This window comes from Glycine max, chromosome 13 (assembly GCF_000004515.6).
Source record: "Glycine max cultivar Williams 82 chromosome 13, Glycine_max_v4.0, whole genome shotgun sequence".
Lineage (NCBI taxonomy): Eukaryota > Viridiplantae > Streptophyta > Magnoliopsida > Fabales > Fabaceae > Glycine > Glycine max.
This window is the reverse complement of record NC_038249.2, coordinates 23,541,276-23,563,091: the sequence shown is the minus strand read 5'-3', so window position 1 is coordinate 23,563,091 and position 21,816 is coordinate 23,541,276. Positions and strand designations below refer to the sequence as shown.

General features: G+C 33.1%; 3 protein-coding genes and 1 long non-coding RNA gene across 4 annotated transcripts; 3 read left to right on the top strand and 1 right to left on the bottom strand.

Annotated features, from left to right (window-relative positions):
- Window positions 1-1,080: 1,080 nt before the first annotated feature.
- Window positions 1,081-4,851, top strand: LOC100527417 (uncharacterized). The gene is given in 9 exon segments (NM_001248848.2): window positions 1,081-1,187; window positions 1,934-2,071; window positions 2,179-2,207; window positions 3,128-3,193; window positions 3,272-3,379; window positions 3,983-4,048; window positions 4,210-4,330; window positions 4,474-4,555; window positions 4,752-4,851. Coding segments are annotated over 8 exon segments (651 nt in total). The 5' UTR covers window positions 1,081-1,187; window positions 1,934-1,935; the 3' UTR covers window positions 4,795-4,851.
- Window positions 4,852-8,722: 3,871 nt separating this feature from the next.
- LOC100810605 (uncharacterized) lies at window positions 8,723-12,661 on the bottom strand. Its single transcript, XM_014765497.3, has 4 exons — window positions 12,277-12,661; window positions 10,893-11,042; window positions 9,704-9,800; window positions 8,723-9,220 (listed from the first exon to the last, which is right to left on the bottom strand). Exons 2-4 carry the CDS (start codon window positions 10,953-10,955, stop codon window positions 9,096-9,098), a joined length of 285 nt encoding a protein of 94 aa, XP_014620983.1. The 5' UTR covers window positions 10,956-11,042; window positions 12,277-12,661; the 3' UTR covers window positions 8,723-9,095.
- Window positions 12,662-15,642: 2,981 nt separating this feature from the next.
- On the top strand, window positions 15,643-16,605 carry LOC100499734 (probable histone H2B.3). Its single transcript, XM_003542419.5, has one exon. It carries the CDS (start codon window positions 16,064-16,066, stop codon window positions 16,481-16,483), a length of 420 nt encoding a protein of 139 aa, XP_003542467.1. The 5' UTR covers window positions 15,643-16,063; the 3' UTR covers window positions 16,484-16,605.
- An 803-nt stretch (window positions 16,606-17,408) lies between these two features.
- LOC106795476 (uncharacterized) lies at window positions 17,409-21,698 on the top strand. The gene is made up of 2 exons (XR_001384105.3): window positions 17,409-19,895; window positions 21,158-21,698. It is a non-coding gene; the product is annotated as an uncharacterized lncRNA (long non-coding RNA).
- The last annotated feature ends 118 nt before the right edge of the window (window positions 21,699-21,816 follow it).

Here is a 21,816-nt window from a genome sequence, read left to right as displayed (position 1 = left end):
CTGAGACAAAAACATAAATCACCACTGATAAAAAAAAGTACAAATTCTTTAAGTAAATTAATTTTATAATAAAAAGCTTTCTTTTTTTCTTTTTCTTTTTCTTTTTTTTATAAAAAAAACAGCTTTCTTTTATCAAGAAAACGCCAATATATTTGCTAAAATTATCAAAATCATGAAACAGCTATATTAGTTTTTTTATTATCATAAGCAAAAGTTTAGAATCTGTACTTAAGAGTAATCAAATTATTTTTAAAAAACTTTATTTTTGTAAATTATGTTAATAATGATTTATGTTAAATACAAAATTAATAATTAAAAATAATGCCATACTTTTTATAATTTTATTATAAAGGAAAATCAAAAAACTAAACGAAAAAATTTATTTTAAAACTATTTTTCACTCACCATATTAAAATATAAAATTCTACTATATAATTATTTATAATAAATTATTATAAATATAATTATTTATCAAAATAATTTGTCACAGCTAAACTCACATTAATTAAATGTTACTAATTCCTTTCATATTTTAAGGAATTCATATTCCCAAATTCGCAAAATATAAATGCAACAACAAGAGTTTTTATTTTGATTTTCACTTCTATGTTTTTATTTAAAAACGGCAACATCTAAACATTACTATAATAGAAACTCTCAATGAACGTTTTTTTTTTATATTCATTTATTGATAACCCAGGTTATTTTATCTAACTTAATCTTTTATTCAATGGAAAGATAAATAAAATTTAATCAATAATTATTTTTAATAAGAATCGAATTTGAATATTCAATCTTAATTTTAATAAATTAATCATTTGTTTTTCATCATTTAATTAAATTTTTCTTTCTTTCATTTTTTTTCTTTTTATGTTTATTTTCTTTCTTACATTATTTTTTTTTATTCGGCACCTTACCAAACAGATATTCTCTGATTCTTTCTCCTTATTTAATTTAATTTTGAATAAAGGTGAAGTGGCTATGGCCTGTGTCTGTGAAACAACAAGGAGAGCGGGAACGCGTTGCGTACACCTCACATCCTCCTCCTCTACATAAGCGCCCTCGCATCCCATTCTTTGCAGACTCAACAAGCATTCCACTCACACCTCATCGTTTCTCTCTCTAGATCTCTGTTTCTTCTTTTTCTCCAACCTTCGTTTCACCACCACACTTACATTACTTTGTCGGTGAGTTCCCGTTTTTCCTCCTTCCACTCCCACCGCTAGGGTTGCGATGCTCCTAAACTTTTTTTTTTCTTAATTAATTCTTATTTCTGCTTAATTTTCTTGAAGCGCCGTTTCTTAAACTCCACGTTTCTTTGTAACCTCTGTTTTTAAGTAGTAGCAATATGCTTGCCCTGGAATATCTCAGATCTGTCGCCGTTTTGGCCTTTCCCTGCCGTTTAGTTACGTTTTTTTTTTTTTTTTTGTGTAATTCCCTATGCTCTGCCGTTTCGCTTGCAAAAATGGCTTCTGAATCAGAGAATGTCAAATGAGTTATAGGAAAACGTGTTTTTTAAAGTCGTAATTGCAATTGTGACGGTGCTTTTGGTGAGATTGGAAAAGAAAAAACTAGGTGTCTCTGCATATAACATTTATTGAAATTAAAATAGATTTTGTCAAATGGATTGATTATTTGAGTTTTTAATTCGTAATTGCAGACATTCATCTTTTATGACGGTGCTTTTGGTGAAATTAGAATAGATTTTGTTTTTGCAATTCTTGCCTAAGTTTACGCGTCAAATGGATTGATTATTGTTGATTTTGTATGGTATTAATTTTCGGACACTGTTCTTTTGGGTGATTATTGAAAGGTCAAAGGTCAAAGGTCAAATTTGGTACATTGTTTTTTTTTTTTTTTAAAGGTTGGTAAATAATGTGAAAATACAACTATGGATCTAGTGAAAAATATTATTTATTATTTCGGAGTGCAGAAATGGCTCCACCAATTGAGACCCCAAACAAGGTTTCCAGCTATCAACAGTCCCCAAACCCTCGTCTTAACGAGAGGATTCTTTCATCCATTTCCAGGAGACACGTTGCTGCACACCCGTGGCACGATCTTGAGATAGGTAAGCTATGTAATTGTAAAATTGTGACATCTTAATGTTTTGATCGTGATGTATTTCTTTTTTCTTACTTTATTTTGTATGTTAACTGTATTTTCTCCACAATGCAGGACCCGAAGCTCCAAAGATCTTCAACTGTGTAAGCATATATACTTAAAACTTACAATCCTAAACATTGAATGACTTGTCATGCAATTTCCATGCCAAATCATTAAAGGATCACTAAATGTTTTGCTGAGATTTTATCTATTAATGGCTATGATGCACGGATATAATATGCATGTTTGTTTGATGGAATGGTAAAGTAAAAGATATACAATGTAATTCACACCAAAAAAACAGATATACGATGTATTTTATTTTTTTTACAATAGTCACTGAATTTTGATTCATGACCTCATGTATACTACTCTAGGCCCAACATTAAGCCGACCCTGGACGGTTGATACTGTGTTACTATATAGGAAACAATGCTTGCAATGTGTGTGTGGGTGTGTAAAGAGGACATCAAATAAGTATGAAGTATCCAAATATTCATATTGGATAGTGAAGCAAATGCAAGTATTGGTGCTTTGTAGACTGATGGTTAGAACAGGGATCATATTGGATAATGGCGATTCCATTTTCATCTCAAATTTTTCCAGTTAGTCTGTCTTCTTATTGGAAATGACTATCCTGTTACCTGACTGACTTGTTGGAAGGGCATAATTTGATTATTTGTATGGGATTCTGGCTGAATTTGTTCTAAACTTGTACTATAGGTTTAAGCATATCTAGCATTGCGGGACAATTTGTTGTCAAGTACCCAAAATATTTCCTATATTATGTTTCTCATGCTTTCTTTTTCTTTTCATCTAATTCTTAAATGCTATAGAATGATAAGCCTAAGCTTTTTAAGAATTGCAGTGTTTGACCTATAACATTTTCTAATCAGCATGGCTACTCTAATCTCAAGTTTTCATATCATGTTGTTCCTGTGACCTTAAATTGTTATGATTTTTATTGCCTCTATTGAGAAATTAGACTTGAATACTTGTGAAATATTGCTGAATCTTGCAGGTGGTCGAAATAGGGAAAGGAAGCAAGGTGAAATATGAACTTGACAAAAGAACTGGACTTATTATGGTAATCATGGTTGCCTAGCTTTTTCTTCCCTTGTTACACTTGTTGACAGGATATTGCTGAACATGCATCTATGTGCAGGTTGATCGTATACTTTACTCATCAGTTGTTTATCCTCACAACTATGGGTTTATTCCACGTACTATTTGTGAGGACGGTGATCCCATGGATGTCTTGGTTATTATGCAGGTACTTGAATATTGTTCATATTGCCAACTTCTTGCTAGTTAGTGTGATTCAAGTTTTCTGAAAATGGATTGTGTAATAAGTCAACAACTTCCGTTCAACTGCAATACCAAATACTTAAGTTGGTGGTTAGAGTAACGAGGTCAACATTTTAACTAAAGTCTCTTGAGTAGAGTTTCTATAGTTTTGATGATTTTAGTGTCTTTAAAGTGATCCTTGTCATTTTAAAAGACCTTTACTTATTAGGCCTTATCTTTATTACTAATCTAAAATTTAGCCAGCTCAAGTGATCTCAATGTGGGAACCTGAATAAAATTATTTTATATACTGTAATATAATTAATAATCCCAGAATATTTTTATCGTAATAATTCAAGGAGAGTCAATGAATTGGCCTTCCTAGTTCAACAATTTTGTATTTGACGTTTGTGGACCATCCTACATTTTTACATCTTCAGTATTTTTCTACTATCTTTAGTGTATATTATGTATATATTTTTATACATTATCTTTAGTATATTAATTAATTAATCTATTAAGTACGTTTTGTTTTATGCTTTTACTGTTTTTTTGTGATGCTAACCCTTGGTCGTACTTGGTTGGACAGGAGCCAGTTCTTCCGGGTTGCTTTCTTCGGGCCAAAGCTATTGGTCTCATGCCTATGATTGATCAGGTATATTAGACATTCCCTTTTTCCACAAAGCAAGAGCCTCTCTCTCTCTCTCTCTCTCTCTCTCTCTCTCTCTCTATATATATATATATATATATATATATATATATATATTTAGCAGTTCTTTTGATTATTGATCTACCATTAATTGTGATCAAATTCAGGGTGAGAAAGATGACAAGATAATTGCTGTCTGTGCTGATGATCCTGAGTATAGGCATTACAATGATATCAAGGAGCTTCCTCCACACCGTTTAGCTGAAATTCGTCGTTTCTTTGAAGATTGTATCCTTTCCAAGAATTTCAAAATGTGTTTGTTCAGCACTTCCTATATGTTAGCATCTACATAACAGCGAAATACACAAGTATCATTTGGTGCGCCATGTAAAATCAAACTATTTTTGTGTTTTTCTTAATAAAGGAATTAGACAAGAAGAATGAGAACAAGGAAGTTGCAGTGAACGACTTTCTTCCTGCCTCAGCTGCCTATGAAGCGATCAAGCATTCCATGTAAGTAGCAGCCATCTGATTCATGATCACTAAACCGTTTTTTATCCATTAAGTAATGGGTAATTGATCACTTTAACTCGTCCAATTTTGACATTTTTTTTAAAAATGTTTTAAGGTTTCAATTTTAATACTTCTCTTTTTATTCATGCGCAAGAATGATATGAAGTTTAAAACCTTTTTATTTTGTTGTGAGAAGGACCTTATATGCGGAATACGTTGTGGAGAACTTGAGGCGGTAGTGTTGATTCCTGGGTGCTTGGAATTTTGTTTGGTTGTGAAGACATACATTACATGTATTCAAAGGCTGCTATTATAATTACGATTATGACGATAACAAAAGCTTTCTATCCTTGTCGCGTGTGCATTGGTCTCAGGGCTGCAACATGCATATTCTACACATGTGCTTAGTTTTGAGTGAATGATTTTTTCATTTATTAATATCAAAGTTTTATTATTGTAGCTCACTCTACCAAATATTTGGAGCATATGGGATTCTTACATCTTATATAAAGCATTTTTACAACAAATATTAGTACTATGTTTTGTGCTTATTGCCACTGTTTACCCGAAAAATTGCATCGAATCAAGATCAAAACTATTTCATCGCGTGTGCAAATAATACGCGATAAGAAAATTGGTGCCTCGTAAATTTGCAGAGAGCAATGTCAATGTGTATGGTTGTACCAGGATGACACGTGCAAAACAAGGGCATGTTTACGGTTCAAGCAACTTATTAAAGATGGAAATGATTTAAAATTTTATATCTAGCTTGCCTCGTTTATTAAATATATATGCTTCATGACTTTATGACTACAGTTTAAAACTTTTTTTTTATTATACTGACTATGTTTCTCTTTATCATGTCCCTCTGGACTTTTCACATGTGTATTTGGGGCGCTAGTGCGCTACTGCGGGGTTATCTGTTTCAATAGGGAAAAAGTATAGCAAAGCTAAACTATTACACACTACTCTAGCCAAAAAAAAAAAACTAGTATACACTAGCACATTGGTCAATATAATTTTTTGAAACAGTGAAGAAATCCTCAAGATTTTTTGGAAGAAAAAAAACTGAAATAATTTGATGTAGATTATACTGATTCGAGTCATGTATGAGGTCACATATATATTACAATAACCGAGTAAGATTTTTTACATGAAAAAAACAAGATTAGTATAATAATAAAGTTACCTCTTCAAATATTGTCTTTGAAGATTTATATGACTGATTCGGGTTATAACAAATTATATTTCCCCCCCTTTTTTACAACAATAAACTGCATTTAAAAAGTGTGGAAAAAAATTCATCAATCCACCATGTATCAATCTAGATTCACGTAACAACATTTGACAAAATACCAAAAAGGGTGAATCAATAAAAGTTTGGATTTAAGCTTAAGCAAAACAGATGGCACATAGCTGATGAGGAACGAATCAGTCAAAGTTCAGTGAGTCATCAGCCAGAGGCCAGATGGTGGCTAGGCATGCAACTCTGCAAGTGCTTACAGAGACCTCACATTTGAATACGTCGTGCCACACATCACAGATGATGATGGCTGGGGACCAAGATCCTGTGCAATTTTTCAACAAACTTCATCAATCTCATCCATTAAGATATCTTTAATGGTTAAAATTTAACATACTCTTAGAACATATTAAATTATTTTTAAAAAAAAAAATTTAGAGATGAGTTATTGATATAAGATACCCAAACAAAAACTTAAGAAACACCCACAATGTCAATTGGACTTCTCCAATAACAAAAGAAAATAAAAAACATATATTTTTTATCCTAAAAAATTCATTAGACGTCTTCCATTGGAGATGAGCTTAGCATTTAACTAATAAAATTTGTAGAATTTTTATAATGAGATAGCGAGTATGAAAACTGGCGTCACTTAAATCTAGGGTTTTATGTGCATAAATTTCAGAACATCAGGGTGTATATACCATGAAACACAGATATGGGTTGCCACATTAGTTTAGAACACCTTCTATTGGACAAGTCAATAACTTAAGACGGGTGAAAAGTTTTAAAATTTTTCCACTAACAAACTATAACCTCCTTTTAAATGATAGACTCAGAATGAAGAAGAAGAAACAACAATCAATTTAATTGATGTTTTTTAAACGTGCAAGACAAAATTGATTGTAATAAAATAAATGAGATAAGGGAAGAGAAAATTGCAAACTTGATTTATACTGGTTCGACCACTTCTCATGCCTACTTCCAATCCTCAAGCAATCCACTTGATTGTTCACTATCTCTGTACATCTTTTATAGATTTCGAACACACTTTGGAATCTCTCACCCTTGTGTTCAAGATTCTCTAAGAGACAATCAATTTCTTGATTACAATTCTCACAATCCGAGAGACAATCAGTCTCTTGATTACAACTCAGTTTCTGAGATGAACAGAAAGATTTCTCTTCTTTAGAGTAGATGATACAAATTGAAGATTCTAGAGGAATTTTTCTCTTTTAGAGATAATAATACAAATTGAAGTTCTTAGATGAATTCTCAATAAATTTGTAAGTGTTTACCCAATAGTTGTTGAGAGAGCATTTGACTATTAAGTTCTTTTAGAACATCTCTCTTTTCGAAGTCAGACACATATATATAGGCCCATTGTACCTTTTCAAAATGGTTTGAAAAAATGCATCTTTTCAAAAAGTTTTTCTGAAATTTTCTCACTGGTAATCGATTGTAGGTTTTTGGTAATCGATTACACAGTTATATTTTGAACGGTCGTGACTTTTCAAAGTGTTTTCTGAACGGTCATAACTTTTCAAAGTGTTTTTTAAAGTGTCGTTATTGGTAATTGATTAGAAACATTTGGTAATCAATTACAAAATTCAAAATTCAAATTTCAAAACCCTTTTGAAAAGCTTATTTCCAAATTTGTCTATGGTAATCGATTACAAACATTTGGTAATCGATTACAAAATTCAAATTTCAAAACCCTTTTGAAAAGCTTATTTCCAAATTTGTCTCTGGTAATCGATTACGAGGCTAGTGCCTTTGATCTCTTGGAAATAATTTGTTTTGAGGCAAAAACCAATCAACCAGTGAGATTGTTTGAAACCTTATCTTTTTCTTGACATTGAATTAATCTTAAAGTAATGTTTAACCTTTGAATGTTTGTTGAAGCAACCTTATTTGATTCTACTTTGACATCATCAAAACCTTGTATTCATACATTCACATTCCCTCCCTTTTTTATGATGACAATTATTACCAAGTGAATTCTTTTCAGCATCATCAAAACCTACATATTTCACACCTTCACCTTCAATAAAAAGAATTAAACTGAAAAGAAAAGATTTCTTCTTCATAGAGAGCCAATAAATAAACTCTTGTGAACAGAAAACAGCATTCAAACATATAAAATAAACCGCACTACCACAGCATTCAACGTTGAGAAAGATCCTCGAAAGGAAAGAAACAATGACCATTTTTATACGGGGGAACAATTGCAATTCAAACTCGAATCAGGGAGTAGAAACACCCACTTATAGTACTAAGGAACACCAAATAGAATAAACATTGATACTTTATATTGTCCCTTTTTTTAGAAGAAATGAACCGTAGTAATGCAACGTTTTGTTATGCACTTGTGCAGATTCTGAAGCACACTCTAAGTCGATTTTCTCAAAATACACTTATACGAGAAGAAATAAAAAAATCAAAGAAATAAAATAAACTTCACTTTAAGTTAAACATCTCAACTTATAAAGAAGTAAGATTTGAGAAGTTATAAAAAGGTTTAAGTACACAAGTTAATTAACTTATGATTGGAGCATGACTCGATTTATTTTCTTTTCCTGTAAGTCTTCATTGAGAAGTTTATTCGAACTGCCTCTTTATCATCTCTAGTCTCTACCCAACCATAGTAGCTACTTGCTATTCCCATCTTAATGAAAATACGCTTAAATGTGCTTTAGTAAGAATAGACAAAGGTGACAGTCATGAAGATGACAAGAAACAAGTGGATCGCAATGTGGAAGCTCTATGATGTGTGTAAGAAGCAGCCCTAAAATGCTTTTCTCCTTTGCCTGAAGGAGATTAAGTAAAGATTGGCTAAAGTAAATGTCAACTGAAATTGTAGAAGAATGAGACTACTTTGAAAGACTTGCACATAAGAGGTAAATGTCAGCCAGGGAAACAAATTAAGAAACATTTGTATTTTTTTTTTTAGTTGAGAATAATGTTAGCACACGTGTGCTTGTCTCAGTGTTGTATATGTACCATATTACCAAGAAAACACTGCGCACTTATTCAAGAGTCAAATAAAATAAATTCAACACTCAAAGCCAGATAGCAAAATTGAAGGTTGTGTGAGCCATCCCAGAGTTGCCCATGATTTGGAGTCTAGCCGACAAGATGTAGCAATCAAGGTTGTTGGATGGTAATATACCAGATCCACTTTCATAACAGAATAGCTAGTCCAAATGTTATTAGTTTATTTCCGCACATTCTCACATAACACTTTGAGTTCTTTAAAATCACTCATGGATTTTAAGAAAATGATTCATAATTGAGTCAGGACTTCTTTGTTTTTTCTGTGTCAATCTGTCTCCAGGGGTTTAGAGCTTCTCTAATTGCCTGAGCATCAGGCGAATTCTCCCAGGCACGCTTTTCTGACTCCAAAACAGTTACTTTGTCATCTGTACAAAAACAAGGCAAGGAAAAATTGAAACATTCAAATTTTTATAAAGTCTAAATCCTTCGATGAAAAAAAAATCACGGGAGCTATCACAATACCTAAGAAAACAATAATTAAATTCTCTTCATATGCAAAATATTATGTTGATTGGGCAATTTGATCAAGAGAAATAATGTAAAAAGCCATGTATGACAGAGTACATGATATTTCCCAAATATTGTTCTCATTGGAAGACCATGGATGCTTCCCAAAAATCAGATTCACAACATTATTGAATTGTGTATCTACTAACTAGTAGTACTGGAGGCAATATAATAATCAAGACACTACTCTAGTAACCAAAATCAATAACCTGCTATTAGACAACTCAAAAGGTCATATCACATTAAAAAAGAAGCAAAAATAAGAGCATCAAATGGAAAATCAAGAAAATGGTAAGGCAGGGCAAGGGTGATTAGAGAATAAGAAAGGAAAGTTCTCACACAGAATCCAGTTTTGATCATGAACAACTCCATAGAAGCCCCAACCAGAGCCGACACAACCCCAATCTTCAGGTACCAATCAAGAAACTTCATTTTCAACTGAATGAAATAGAAACAATGATTACTGAAGTCAAAATCTGAATACAGTACTGATTAATTGCAAACCCAACACCATTTCTAAGTTCCAAAAGAACTGGAATTAGTTAAGCTTGTCATTAACGGTTCAAGTTTAAACTCATTGTGTAAAATCATAATCATAAACGTATAATTGAATTTGGATTTCATTATGCAGAAGCATTAGAAATAACTAGAGCCAAATAAGAATCAAACTGAAGGAAGCAGAAGCCACATTGTGATTCCAGAAAAATCTAATAGAAAACACACCAAAGGTAAAGGGAAGGGAACCGTATGCTATCACAATCATCACCACAGGATCAAGCAAACACAAAATTCCAGATTAAGGTCCAATAGTTTAACAAATGCATGCATGGTTGACCTTCTTGATAGATCTTGGGATTTAGGAATTGAAACTAAGCCAGAACACTATGCATGCATGTAGATTTGATAATAAGCATGCCTTTAAGCTTTACACATGGCTGAGTTTACTGCCAATAATCTGCTTGAGCTTGATCCAACTATTGCAACTGGATATGTTCAATTGGCTAATGTTTATGCAGCACAAAACAGATGGGATCATGTTGCTATGATCCAAAAATCAATTAAAGAAAATAATGTAGACACCTGGATATAGTTGGTTTGAAATAAAAAGTGTGGTGCATGAGTTTAGATTGAGAGACAGATTGCACCCTATTTGGTTTATATACATGAAAAACTAAATGTCTTGGAGAACAAAATGAAGTTGACTGGCTATGTGCCAGATCTTGCATTTGTGTTGCATGATGTGGGAGAGGAGTTGAAAGGACAGCTTTTTTTATGGCATAGTGAGAAGCTGAAAATTGCATTTGGACTTCCAAAGGTACCATATTAGGGGTTCCAATCCGGGTGTTCAAAACTTGAGAGTTTGTGGAGATTGCCACTCTGCAACCAAGTACATCTCGAGTATTGAAAGAAATCATAATTAGAGATACCACAGGGTTTCATCATTTCAAGGATGGGTTCTACTCCTGCACAGATTACTTTTAAGCTCGAGAATGTGCAATCAGCATGATGCTATTAAATTGAAGGATATACCGTTTTATTCCAAGAGCAATGCTGGCATGCGCCTGAGGTTGACGTTGATTTGATTTTGATCATACACAGAAAGGAATACCATTATAGAGATTCAAAAAAGTGGGCTTAATTGCTCTAGCATCGTATTAAATTTCCGGTTGAACTAATTGCCTGTGATATTGAAAATTAACAGCCAAGTCACATCTTAGGTGTTAGCAGTCTTATGGACACTACTTTGTAAAATACAGAGGTTCTCGACAGAATATGACTAGAGAGAACACAATCCATTGATGTTTGTTAGCACCCAAAAATTAAATGCTTTTGCAAATGCAGTCTCAAGAATGAAAAATTGACTTGTATTAACTTCCAAAATAGAAAGGCTACATGACAGTAGGATGGCATGGCTCCCAATCAGATAAATTCCCTTGACCACTTGGTTTTGACTTTTGGTGGCATTGGTATTCAAGATTTGGCACACTGATTTCATGTTGAAAAAACCATCCACTGCTCCCATCCAGACCATTCCATATTGTTAGTGTTTTGATGAGGAGCATTATCTACCATTTTATCAATTGTTTCTTGAGACAGTAAATAAAAAAATTCTTGCAAGTTCCTCCACCGCTGGGTGACAAGTACCTGCAAGCTTTTTTATAAACCAATTGTCTAGGTACAGGCCTAAAGCTATATTGAGCAAATAGCTAATATAAGGAATCCAATGACCCTGCTACAAATTAATATGCTTCCCATTCCCTAAGCTCCACATCATGTTGTTTTTAATTTTATCACAAGCCATAACGTACTCCCATCCAAAAGTTGGAAGATTGCTAATGTTTGTAAATTTTGAGATAAAAAAAAATTAGCATTTACTAAACTTGTTACCTATGATCCTTAGTCCAGAGGTATAATCTATAATCACAACATTGGAAGATCAATCATATTCACCGATTCATCATATTCAAAATATAATCATTGGAATGAGTGAAACACATAAAGTAGTCAGTACTTGAAAGCATTAGCAATTTAGCATGTGACAGATATGAAAGGAGATTATACTGTCCAACACAATTGATTATAGCCAATGTAAAATAATCAAATCATCAAAACAAAAGAGAAAAAGAATTACATTTACATTGGATAGCATATAAGGATATATGTTCATCTCATATATGTACACTAAAAACATCTAAGAAAAAGCGAGTATATCAAATTATATTGCATGAGAGAAGAAGATATGGAAAACATTCCTGTACATGATAAAGCATATGCCAAAAATTTTGATAATGAGTTTGCTTATCTATGATTCTATGTATTATTTAGAGCAATTATTTTATCCTATAGTTATTTTCACAAACATGATAATTTTCTGTATCATTCAACTCCTTTGTCAGAGTGGAAAGTATCATACTATTCACGATACGTATCGCACGATTCGATACGATTCCAGCTGCTACCGATACGAATCGGAGGTTGTCTCGTTTTTGTTCCTGAATCGTGGTTGAATATCTTTATCGGGGATGAATCGTGCTTGAATCGCGATTTCCAGACGAATCGCGCGATTCTTCACCGGCGGCTGGCCTCGCGACTCTTGAGCCTGCGCAGACTCGTCGGAGAGCGGAATCGCTGGACACGCCGCGCTGGATCGCAGGATCGTGAAGACGGGCGTGTTTCCGCGTCGCTATTTTCTCAGCCGTGGCAGAGCGGAGTCAAGGTTGTTTCAGATTTAGGGTTACTGTGGAGGAGATAACTGATATTTGGGCTTGCGGGACTTGGACAAATTCGGCTCACGTGATTTTTAAACTAAATGACGCTCCACACGTGCCTTTTTAAAACATAATAAGGATTCAAATGTGATTTTTTTATTCTGTACTAAAATTTGGGTGAGTTTTTAAATCTTGCAGTCAAATGTGATTTGTGCTTTTTTATTTTAAAATAGGTTCAATAGTATCTTTTTTTTATTATAATTAATTTTTTTTTTTTTATGGTGTGGCTGTTTTTCTTTCTACTTTTATTTGTATGGACTCTTGAACCTTCATATGTGAATAATAAGTTACTTGACATGCATGCAAGGGTGATAACTTTCAATACGAATCAAGGTGAGCGACCACCAGGGCCTCATATTTAAAGTGCCATCAAAATTGTTATTTAGTCTAAGTATTAAAATTTTATATAATATTATGATTTAGCAATGTCAACTTGAGCTTGAAGAATTGTTTCTTGTCCATTGGATTGCAAAATGTAAAGAGGAATAAGTTATGAACATAAAAAAAAAAAAAAAAATCTCTTAAAACATGATAATTCTCTAGGCTTCCTAAGATTAATCTTTAGTGTCCCGAACAAAAAAAATTAAGTATTCATAATTATTGAAATATTGTTCATCTTGAATTTTGTTGTTGTAAAACTCATTAGTAATTTATTTATAATTAAGATCATTTAAAGTAATGATAACGTGTATATTACTCTAAAAGTTGTTATTAACAATAACATGAATAATTAATTTATCATGAAATAAAAAAATTAATTAATCTACCTTGTCACATAATAAATTACAAATTGATAAACTCTTTTAAAATAAGTGAAATGATTAAAAAATCGTAGAACTAAGAAAATAAATATACATAGAGTATGAATATCGAGACAAGCAATTATATATAATATGAATGACACATCAAGAGCTCATGATTGACAATTGTGAATTAAAATTACAATTATTGTATTAATAATATATATATATATATATATATATATATATATATATATATATATATATATAAGTTTGTACTGATAGTGTACGCTCACATTATGTAGTATAATTTGAAATTGTTTTTCTTGAATTAAAATTAATTTTAAAAAATAGGCTTACAAAATATGATTCGTTACTTAAATAGATTTTGTGATTTGTAAAATCAAAGTATAACAAAATATAGCAATAAAATATTAGATTTAACTAAAATTAAAATAAAATTCTAAAACAAATAACTTACAAATTCATAAAAATTCTTATAGAAATTAAAATAGCAAAAAATGGTCTTATTCATACTCTCCTAATCTATAAACTAATTAAATCTAGATGGATAACAATAATATTATCAAGTGCAATTAAGTTTCTTTTATAAGCAAACCATAGACTAGTGGGGAAAAAACACATTAGAAACTTCATAACATTTTATTATTTACACTTGGAAACTAAATTATGACATTTGTACATGGACCTGTAACTAATAATAATGAAAATAAGATAATATTCACATATTTTATTTACAACAAATAAAAATAATAAGAAAATGTTTATTTTAAAAAAATGTAAACTAACCAAACTAATAGATAAATAAATATTTTAAGATTCTTTTTTAAACTTGTTCTCACCATTTCAAGTCAAGAGATACATAAATAGACACATATCATTATATGTTTGTAGTGATACTATTAAGAACCTATTAAACCAACACAAAAAAAATTGTCTATTATGTAACATGCCTTTTTTCGTAAATAAATGATTTAATAATGTACAACCTAAGAATAGAAATAAAAATACAAATCTAACCCTTTATTGTCATTATAATGTGATTCGGTGTGATTATGCAAAAATATGTTACTTAAGATTGTTGACTTACTATTATTGTTATGTCCAATTATATGTTTTGTTATCATGAACAAATAGTTGAAGAGCAAACAACTACAAAAGAATAGTGTAAGTCTTAAAGATCTTTTGAGGAAAAATAATATGACTTTTTTCATTGATTAAATCAATCACTTGACTTTCTAAACAAAAAAAAAGTTACTAATGAATGAAATTAGAACATAAGCAATGCTTTAAGAGTATTGTCTTTGTTGAGTAAGTTGCCACACCAAAAAGTCCAAAGATTATTTTCAAGATAGGAGTATGACATAGACGAAATCAATGAAGAAGAACCTATTAAACCAAACTTTAATATCAATGTGAATGAGTCTTGTGATAAGAAATTATGTACAACACTAATGATACGATAATAATTCCAAATCAAAATTGTACATCCAAGGAAACAAGTACACATCATGGTACAATTATAAGTTTAGACTTGGAAGCATCTATTCATGGAATTGAAAAAAATTACTCTAGGTAAATACTACTTTTAAACATTTAAAATGTGGCAACATTCTGCCAAAATTTAAAAGGTCATTCGCATCGAGTTTAATAACAATTTGTCATGGATTAATAGAATGTACAACTGATTTCAATAAATTACATTATTCTTATCACTAATACAATTGTCATAAATTTTATATATGTTTTTCTCTTGAACAAAAAGTTGAAGACTTGAAAATAACAATAAAAGAGTACAAGAAGTATGTTGTCTCTAGGAGTCTGTGGAAGAGAAATAATGTAGGTTTTGTCATTGGCAAAAAAATTGTTACTACTTGATGCAATTTGAACTCAATCAATATTTTTCTTTTGAGCAAAAAGTTTTCATATCACAGGCCTAAAGAATTATCATAAAACAAGTATGCGATGTACATGAAACTTGTGAATATTCAATTTAGTCCAGCAAACAAAAATATTTATTTACAAAAAACTATGTTTGATGTCTGATTGCATCTAAAAATACATATAGGAGCAAAGGACCATTATTGTTGAGCTAAAAAATATATGTTAACCATCCTTTTTTCATAATAATAATAATAAAAATAAACAAACATAATAAAAAAATTATCTTTTTAGTAAATAAGTTCGAGTGAGATAAATGTTTTAAAAATTAAAAATAATCTATTTAATTAATTAGAGGTACCCATCTTAGGAAGAATATTATGGAGTGTTAACACCTTTATTATGCATAATCGATTCCTTTAGGGAGGGTTTTTGTATACCGAATCCAAAAAATATTATTATTTAAAAAAAAAAAAAACTTGAAACGTTCCCCAAGTTTGCGCTCCTAGCAAGTGCAGTAAGTGAAAGTGAGTAAACTACTCCAAACTCGACTGCGGATTACGCAAGCTGAAACCGATACGGTGAAATCTCAGCCGTTAAAAAAAGGAAGATGCAACTGGACACGTCATCGATCCGCGTGACAGTGTATCCTCCAATAAGAACCCATCTCTTATCCCTATATATACTTCCACTCTTTCATCCTATTACTCATCGCATTTCATAGCACTCACCCTCATTACCAACACGAAAGCATAGCCAAAACCTTTTTTCGAAGTCTCTGATTTTCCTAATGGCTCCGGCAAAGGCAGAGAAGAAGCCGGCGGAGAAGAAGCCAGCGGCGGAGAAGGCACCGGCGGAGAAGAAGCCGAAGGCGGAGAAGAAGATCTCGAAGGAAGGAGGGAGCGAGAAGAAGAAGAAGCGCACGAAGAAGAGCGTGGAGACCTACAAGATCTACATCTTCAAGGTCCTCAAGCAGGTTCACCCCGACATTGGTATTTCCAGCAAGGCCATGGGCATCATGAACAGCTTCATCAACGACATCTTCGAGAAGCTCGCCCAGGAAGCGTCGCGTTTGGCTCGCTACAACAAGAAGCCCACCATCACCTCGAGGGAGATCCAGACCGCCGTGCGTCTCGTGCTCCCTGGTGAATTGGCCAAACACGCCGTTTCTGAAGGGACCAAGGCGGTTACCAAGTTTACCAGCTCTTGAATTAGGGTTTGTTAGGCGGTTGTGTTGCAGATCTAGGGTTTTCTGTGGATTTCTTTTCTTAAAAATTAGTTTGTAGATGTAATGATCTGAACAGTTGTTAATGGAAGGTTTCGTTTGAATAATTATAATTGCATGACTGTGGATTACTTTTTCGTCCTTTTTGTTTATGGTTTGGGCGGTGATTAGGGTTAGGGTTGTTGGATTGACTCTTAAGATGTATAATAGATAAGAGGAGTGTGGGGTTGTGTCAATTTGATCATATCGTTCCCTAATTTCCGCTCTGTTTGCCGCAATTTGAAGAACAACAGTTCACACTATTCTTTGTTTTTTGGCTATTGTTTTCTGATTTTCGAAATGAACGCCGTTTTGAAGGATGTGGTTTTCGTTGTTTCGGAAGATCGGTGAGGGCTTGAATGTATTTTGGCTGCTTAATGGACGTGCTGCAATAATTATCGCAGCCTATTTTTAGAAATTGATTCTCAGTATTTGTGTATTTATACTTTTGAATGAATATTGATATATTGAATTAAATTTATCAAAATAAATCATAATTGATCGTATCTATGTTAACGGTTGCGATCAGTTGAAAACATAGAATGTGGAAATTTTCTGACTGCTGGAGTTCGGATTCTTATTTTTTTAATGTTGCTGGATTGTTGGGACTTGGGAGACCTAATTCAATATTTCAATGCCTTTCAAAATAGACTTTGCCCTTATCATTTACGGAAAAGAATATCAAATGTTGGGGGTCGTTCATTTTCGGATCAGTTACATAACTTAATAACAATAGAGAAATACAAATTGTAGTTGATTACTACTATTTGACTAAATTATATTTTGGGTCTGTATATGGGTTTCCTTCCCTTGCCATTTATGTACATTTCAAATTTTCAAACTCTTGCGAACTCCGATCACAGTATCACACTCCTAAGAGGATGGGATGCTTTGAGATTTTACAGTAAGAGATACTGCATAAGTAATATTGTCAAACTATTTCCCAAGAATACGGAAAGAATTGTGCTTTTGCCTTTTTTTTTATAGAAAAATATGAAAATTCCAAACCGTCAACACGCCTTTTCTCTATATATATGGGCTGAAAATGTAAAATTTAGTGAATATTGGGCTTTGACACCGTAAGTGTTAAGCATATCCACAAAAATACACCGACACGTGTACGTCCAGATTTGTTCTGACTTTTCCCATTCCCTCCCAGCACCAACTATAAACAGAATTTCTCATTATAGCTCCAAATTCCATTCCGTTGACGCGTTTTTCCTTCTTCGCTAGATTACCCAGATCTACGACGAGTCTCTGCTATGAATCAATTCTTATCTTAATTTTATTTATTTATTTATTTTCATTCTAATCTTTCCAGAATCCTCGAATCTCTCCTTCGAACGTTCAGTGATCTTTGACTTGACCGAATGCTGTTGCGGTTGAAATCTCAGAGGCTTTGGGATTTCGGTGTGAGAAAATAGGGCTTCGACGATTCCTTTGCTTCCCTTCGGACTCCTTCTACGCCATTTGGTCCCTTCCTTGGCCGTATTCCACTGTGGATGCTCCTCTCATCGTCTCAAACATCTCGAAAAAAGTGATCGGCGTTGTAGTCTTAGTTAACATTACGACTTTTTCTTTCTTCTGTTTTTTTCGGTGTTCGTGGTTTTGTTTGTTTTGGAAATACCTGTTTCGGTTTCCTCTATTTTTGGCTGACGAATTTGGGAATCGAGGTGTTTTTGTTTCTCTCGGTGTTAGGAAGAAAATGCTGTCACATGGATAGTTATGATTTTAGAAACAGTTATTCTAATGATTATTGTAGTGATTATTGGAGTGGAATTACGGTTAATGTACATGTTTAATAGGTAATGTACATAGCCTTTAAATATCAAGAAACATTAAATAAAATGTAGAATATTTAGAGTTATTTCTTTTTTTTGTCTTGAAGACTGCCCATAGTCTCAAATCCAAACTAAGGACAGTCTTAAAAAAAAAAGAAAGGAAATAACAAACTTAAATCTGAATATTCTATATTTTATTTAGTGTTTCTTGATGTTTAAAGGTCTATCAAACATGTATAGTAACCGCAATTTCATTATAATAATCACCACACTAAATGTTTTTAGAATGATAACTAACCCTATGACAAATTTTTTTGGCAGAACATCTTCCTAACACTCGGTATTGCGTTGACTTCAAGGAACGTGGAAGTTTTGCAGCTGTAAACGCCGTCGTTTACAGTATGGGGTCTGAATTCAATGAAAACTGTCTGATACCTGTGGCATGTGTTAAAACATGTTTGTACTTAATGGAATAATACTTGGTGTTAATGGCTGTGTTATTCGATGCTGTATTCGAATCTCTTGTATGATCTAGTATTTTTTTAAAAAAACCATTTATCCATTTAGTTATTCTAGGATGTAATGTTAAAAAGTTATTATTTAATTCTGTGTGAGAAATCTTACTTTACTTAATTTTTAGTGTAGAAATAAGATCATCAAATTAGTTGTTTAAATGTTGCCAAAAAAAACACATCAGTGGTTTAAATATCAAATAGGCGGGTAATGGTTTTAGCAGATGAAGTTTTAGGCCGTTTGAATCGGATAGAATGTGTTGCTTTTTTTTTTCCGGAAAGATGGAATCTTCTCAGGGTTTACATATTTGGTAATTTAATTCAAATTTCATTAGGATTTTCGAAGGTCGCCAATATATAGCTCTTAGTCATGATATCTCGATTAATTTCTCTTTATAGCTCTTTGATTTCTTCCTAATCATGAGCACAATATGTGTGTGGAATGGTTTACTTGTTAAGGCTTCTGTGTGAAGATTATTAGTAATATATATATTTTTTATTATTCATCAAATAGAGGACGAACCCTGGTAAAGTTGTGTCTTGGTGATTAGCTGATCATGGGTTGAAATCAAGAAACAGCCTTTTTGCATATGCAAGGATAAGGCTGTGTATAATTACCCTCCCCCATACCTTCGCTTAGCGAGGAGCTTCCGGGCACTGGGGTTGGCTAGTATTTTATTGTTCATCAAATAATTTGTTTTGTCCTTTGTTGCTTGTAGTGCGTAATACAAATGATGGACACGCGCTCTCCTGTTAATGCTGTGTATGACAACATCATAGGTAAGCTAGAAGGTACTTTTAGTGAGTCATTACATATAAATGATGCTCAGAAGTCGGAACATGCATCTGAAGGGGATCATATTGGTAATTGTGCTGTGGGAGAGGTGAACTTACGTGGAGGTTTTGAACTGCAAAAACCAAATTAGAGATAAAGTGCTTGAAAGAGTGTTCAACCTTTCCTTGTCCTGATATGATGCTGCCTTCAAGCTCGTCTGATGAGGAGGCTGATGCATCACCCTCTAAGCAGTCTCCACGCGAAAACTACTCGTGCTCAGTATTTTACCAGTAAGTTCTTAATTTTGATTTTCTGCATGTTATTTTGTTAAATGAGGGTTAGTTTTGATATCCTACGGAAAGATTGTCTGCAATGCGTTTTTTTTTTTAATGAAGAAACGCATAAAATTAATGGCGGAATGGACTGTTTGACTTATCTTCATTTAGAGGATGTTTAAACTGAATTGTTGCTTGTGTGTTCCAGCCTAGTGCATCAGTTGGTGTATTAAATGCTGTGCATTTACACAAACATTTCTTGTTATTTAGCACTTTGCAAATTGTGTAACTAGTGTCTGTAAATACCTGAGCCCCCCTTTTTGCATATTTCAACAACGAAGATATGGTCCTACCCTTGGGTAGTGTGGCATGTGCTTTTTCATTGCAATAATAGGCTAGAACGTTATGGCTGCTTCGTATGTTGCATGCTGTAGACTGTAGTTTTATCTCAAATTTAACGTTCCAACCCAAAATAGAACACAGGGTGGTTGAAGAGTCTTGTTGTTTTCCGTACTTATGATTTGGGTTTTTTCTGTTGATGAAGTATAGATGTTTCTATTGCAAAATAAATAAACAAACGTTGGTAGGTTTAGTTTACAGATTGCTATGTTGCTACAGTGTCTCAGCATTTCCCGTTCTTGGTTCAACAGATAGAAGCGATGATTAGGGGAAGTTCCACAGATAGAATGCAGTTTGGTCTTTGGGCATACATTATTGGCAGCTATTTTTAGTAGCATTTGTAAAAATATACATACAAATAAATTTAGATAGCATATTTAGATCAAATAGCGGAAATTAAAAGAATTACGAGCGTACCTCCAGCCATTGCAAATTGAACGGAAAGCTACGCACACACGAACCTGAAAGACAGTTTTGTTCTTCAGGCCCCTTACTCACTCTGAATAGATGGTGTATTTTTTCTGAATAGAGAAGTGGGTTTGGTGATACAAAACTGAGAGCACCCCATCCTATTTATAGAGTCTGTCCATCACAGAGCTCTCTCAACTTGTTATCAGAACGTGAGATAGGAAGTTATCAGACGTGAGATAAGAAGTTATCAGTACGTGAGATGATGGGTACGTGATTTGTTACTGAAGGTGGTTGCAAATATATTTTGCAAAGATATGAGATGAATGTGGATGAAAAATGGACCAGATTCAGAAGTAACAAATTTTTCCAAAATAATAAAATATAAAGGAATGTGCAACGTGCACATAACGTGGGCCTCTAACAGCATTTGCTTATGATTTTCTTTTTCTCTGTGCTTTACACTACAGGCACCTCCAAAGCATGTATATGCCATGAAAGGTGGTCGTGAGAAAGAGGGTGGATCACAAATGAAATTGACTGTGACATGGGCCCCTGATGTGTCTGATCCGGTACCTACATTGTTATCACATACTGTAAAAAACAAGAAACAGCAGAAACCCAGGATCAAGAAGAGTCAAAAGAAAAATGGAAAGGGCCAAAAGGTCAGTTACTCCAAAAGAGGCAGCAGCAAAGGCAAACTGTATCGAAATAGGTGGTTGCATTCTCATGATGAAGTGTTTGAAGCTTCCTCTGAATTAGATGATCTTAATGCTGTTAACCATGATTCCTACTATGGAACTAGTTACTACTTAAAAACATCATTCACACAAAGGTTCACTGGCCTATTGGAGACGCGCTGTAACATGCTTGGTTGTGTCGTATACTGAGACTGCATAAATAGATAATTTCCTGTTATATTGTGATATGAATAGATCGATCAAGGCTGTTAGAACGTCCAATGTACCACTAAAAGCAGCCTAATGCACGATTCATACCTTTTTTGTTAAATAATTCGTGGAGCAATTTTTTTTATACCATCATTTATGGGCTTCTAGGTAGCAGTGCAGTCTTTTGGTTGACTGTTTGTGCAGAATCTAATCATGTGCTTTTTGTGGACACTTGACAA

What these genes read in the sequence shown, in the direction of transcription:
- LOC100810605 (XM_014765497.3), bottom strand. Translation starts at nt 10,955, where the DNA reads ATGATCAAAATCAAATCAACGTCAACCTCAGGCGCATGCCAGCATTGC. An exon ending in ATTGCTCTTGGAATAAAACG is followed by an intron (nt 9,801 to 10,892) that starts GTATATCCTTCA and finishes TATTTCATTCAG; the next exon opens with TTGAAAATGAAGTTTCTTGA. An exon ending in CATGATCAAAACTGGATTCT is followed by an intron (nt 9,221 to 9,703) that starts GTGTGAGAACTT and finishes GTTTTTGTACAG; the next exon opens with ATGACAAAGTAACTGTTTTG.
- LOC100499734 (XM_003542419.5), top strand. Translation starts at nt 16,064, where the DNA reads ATGGCTCCGGCAAAGGCAGAGAAGAAGCCGGCGGAGAAGAAGCCAGCG.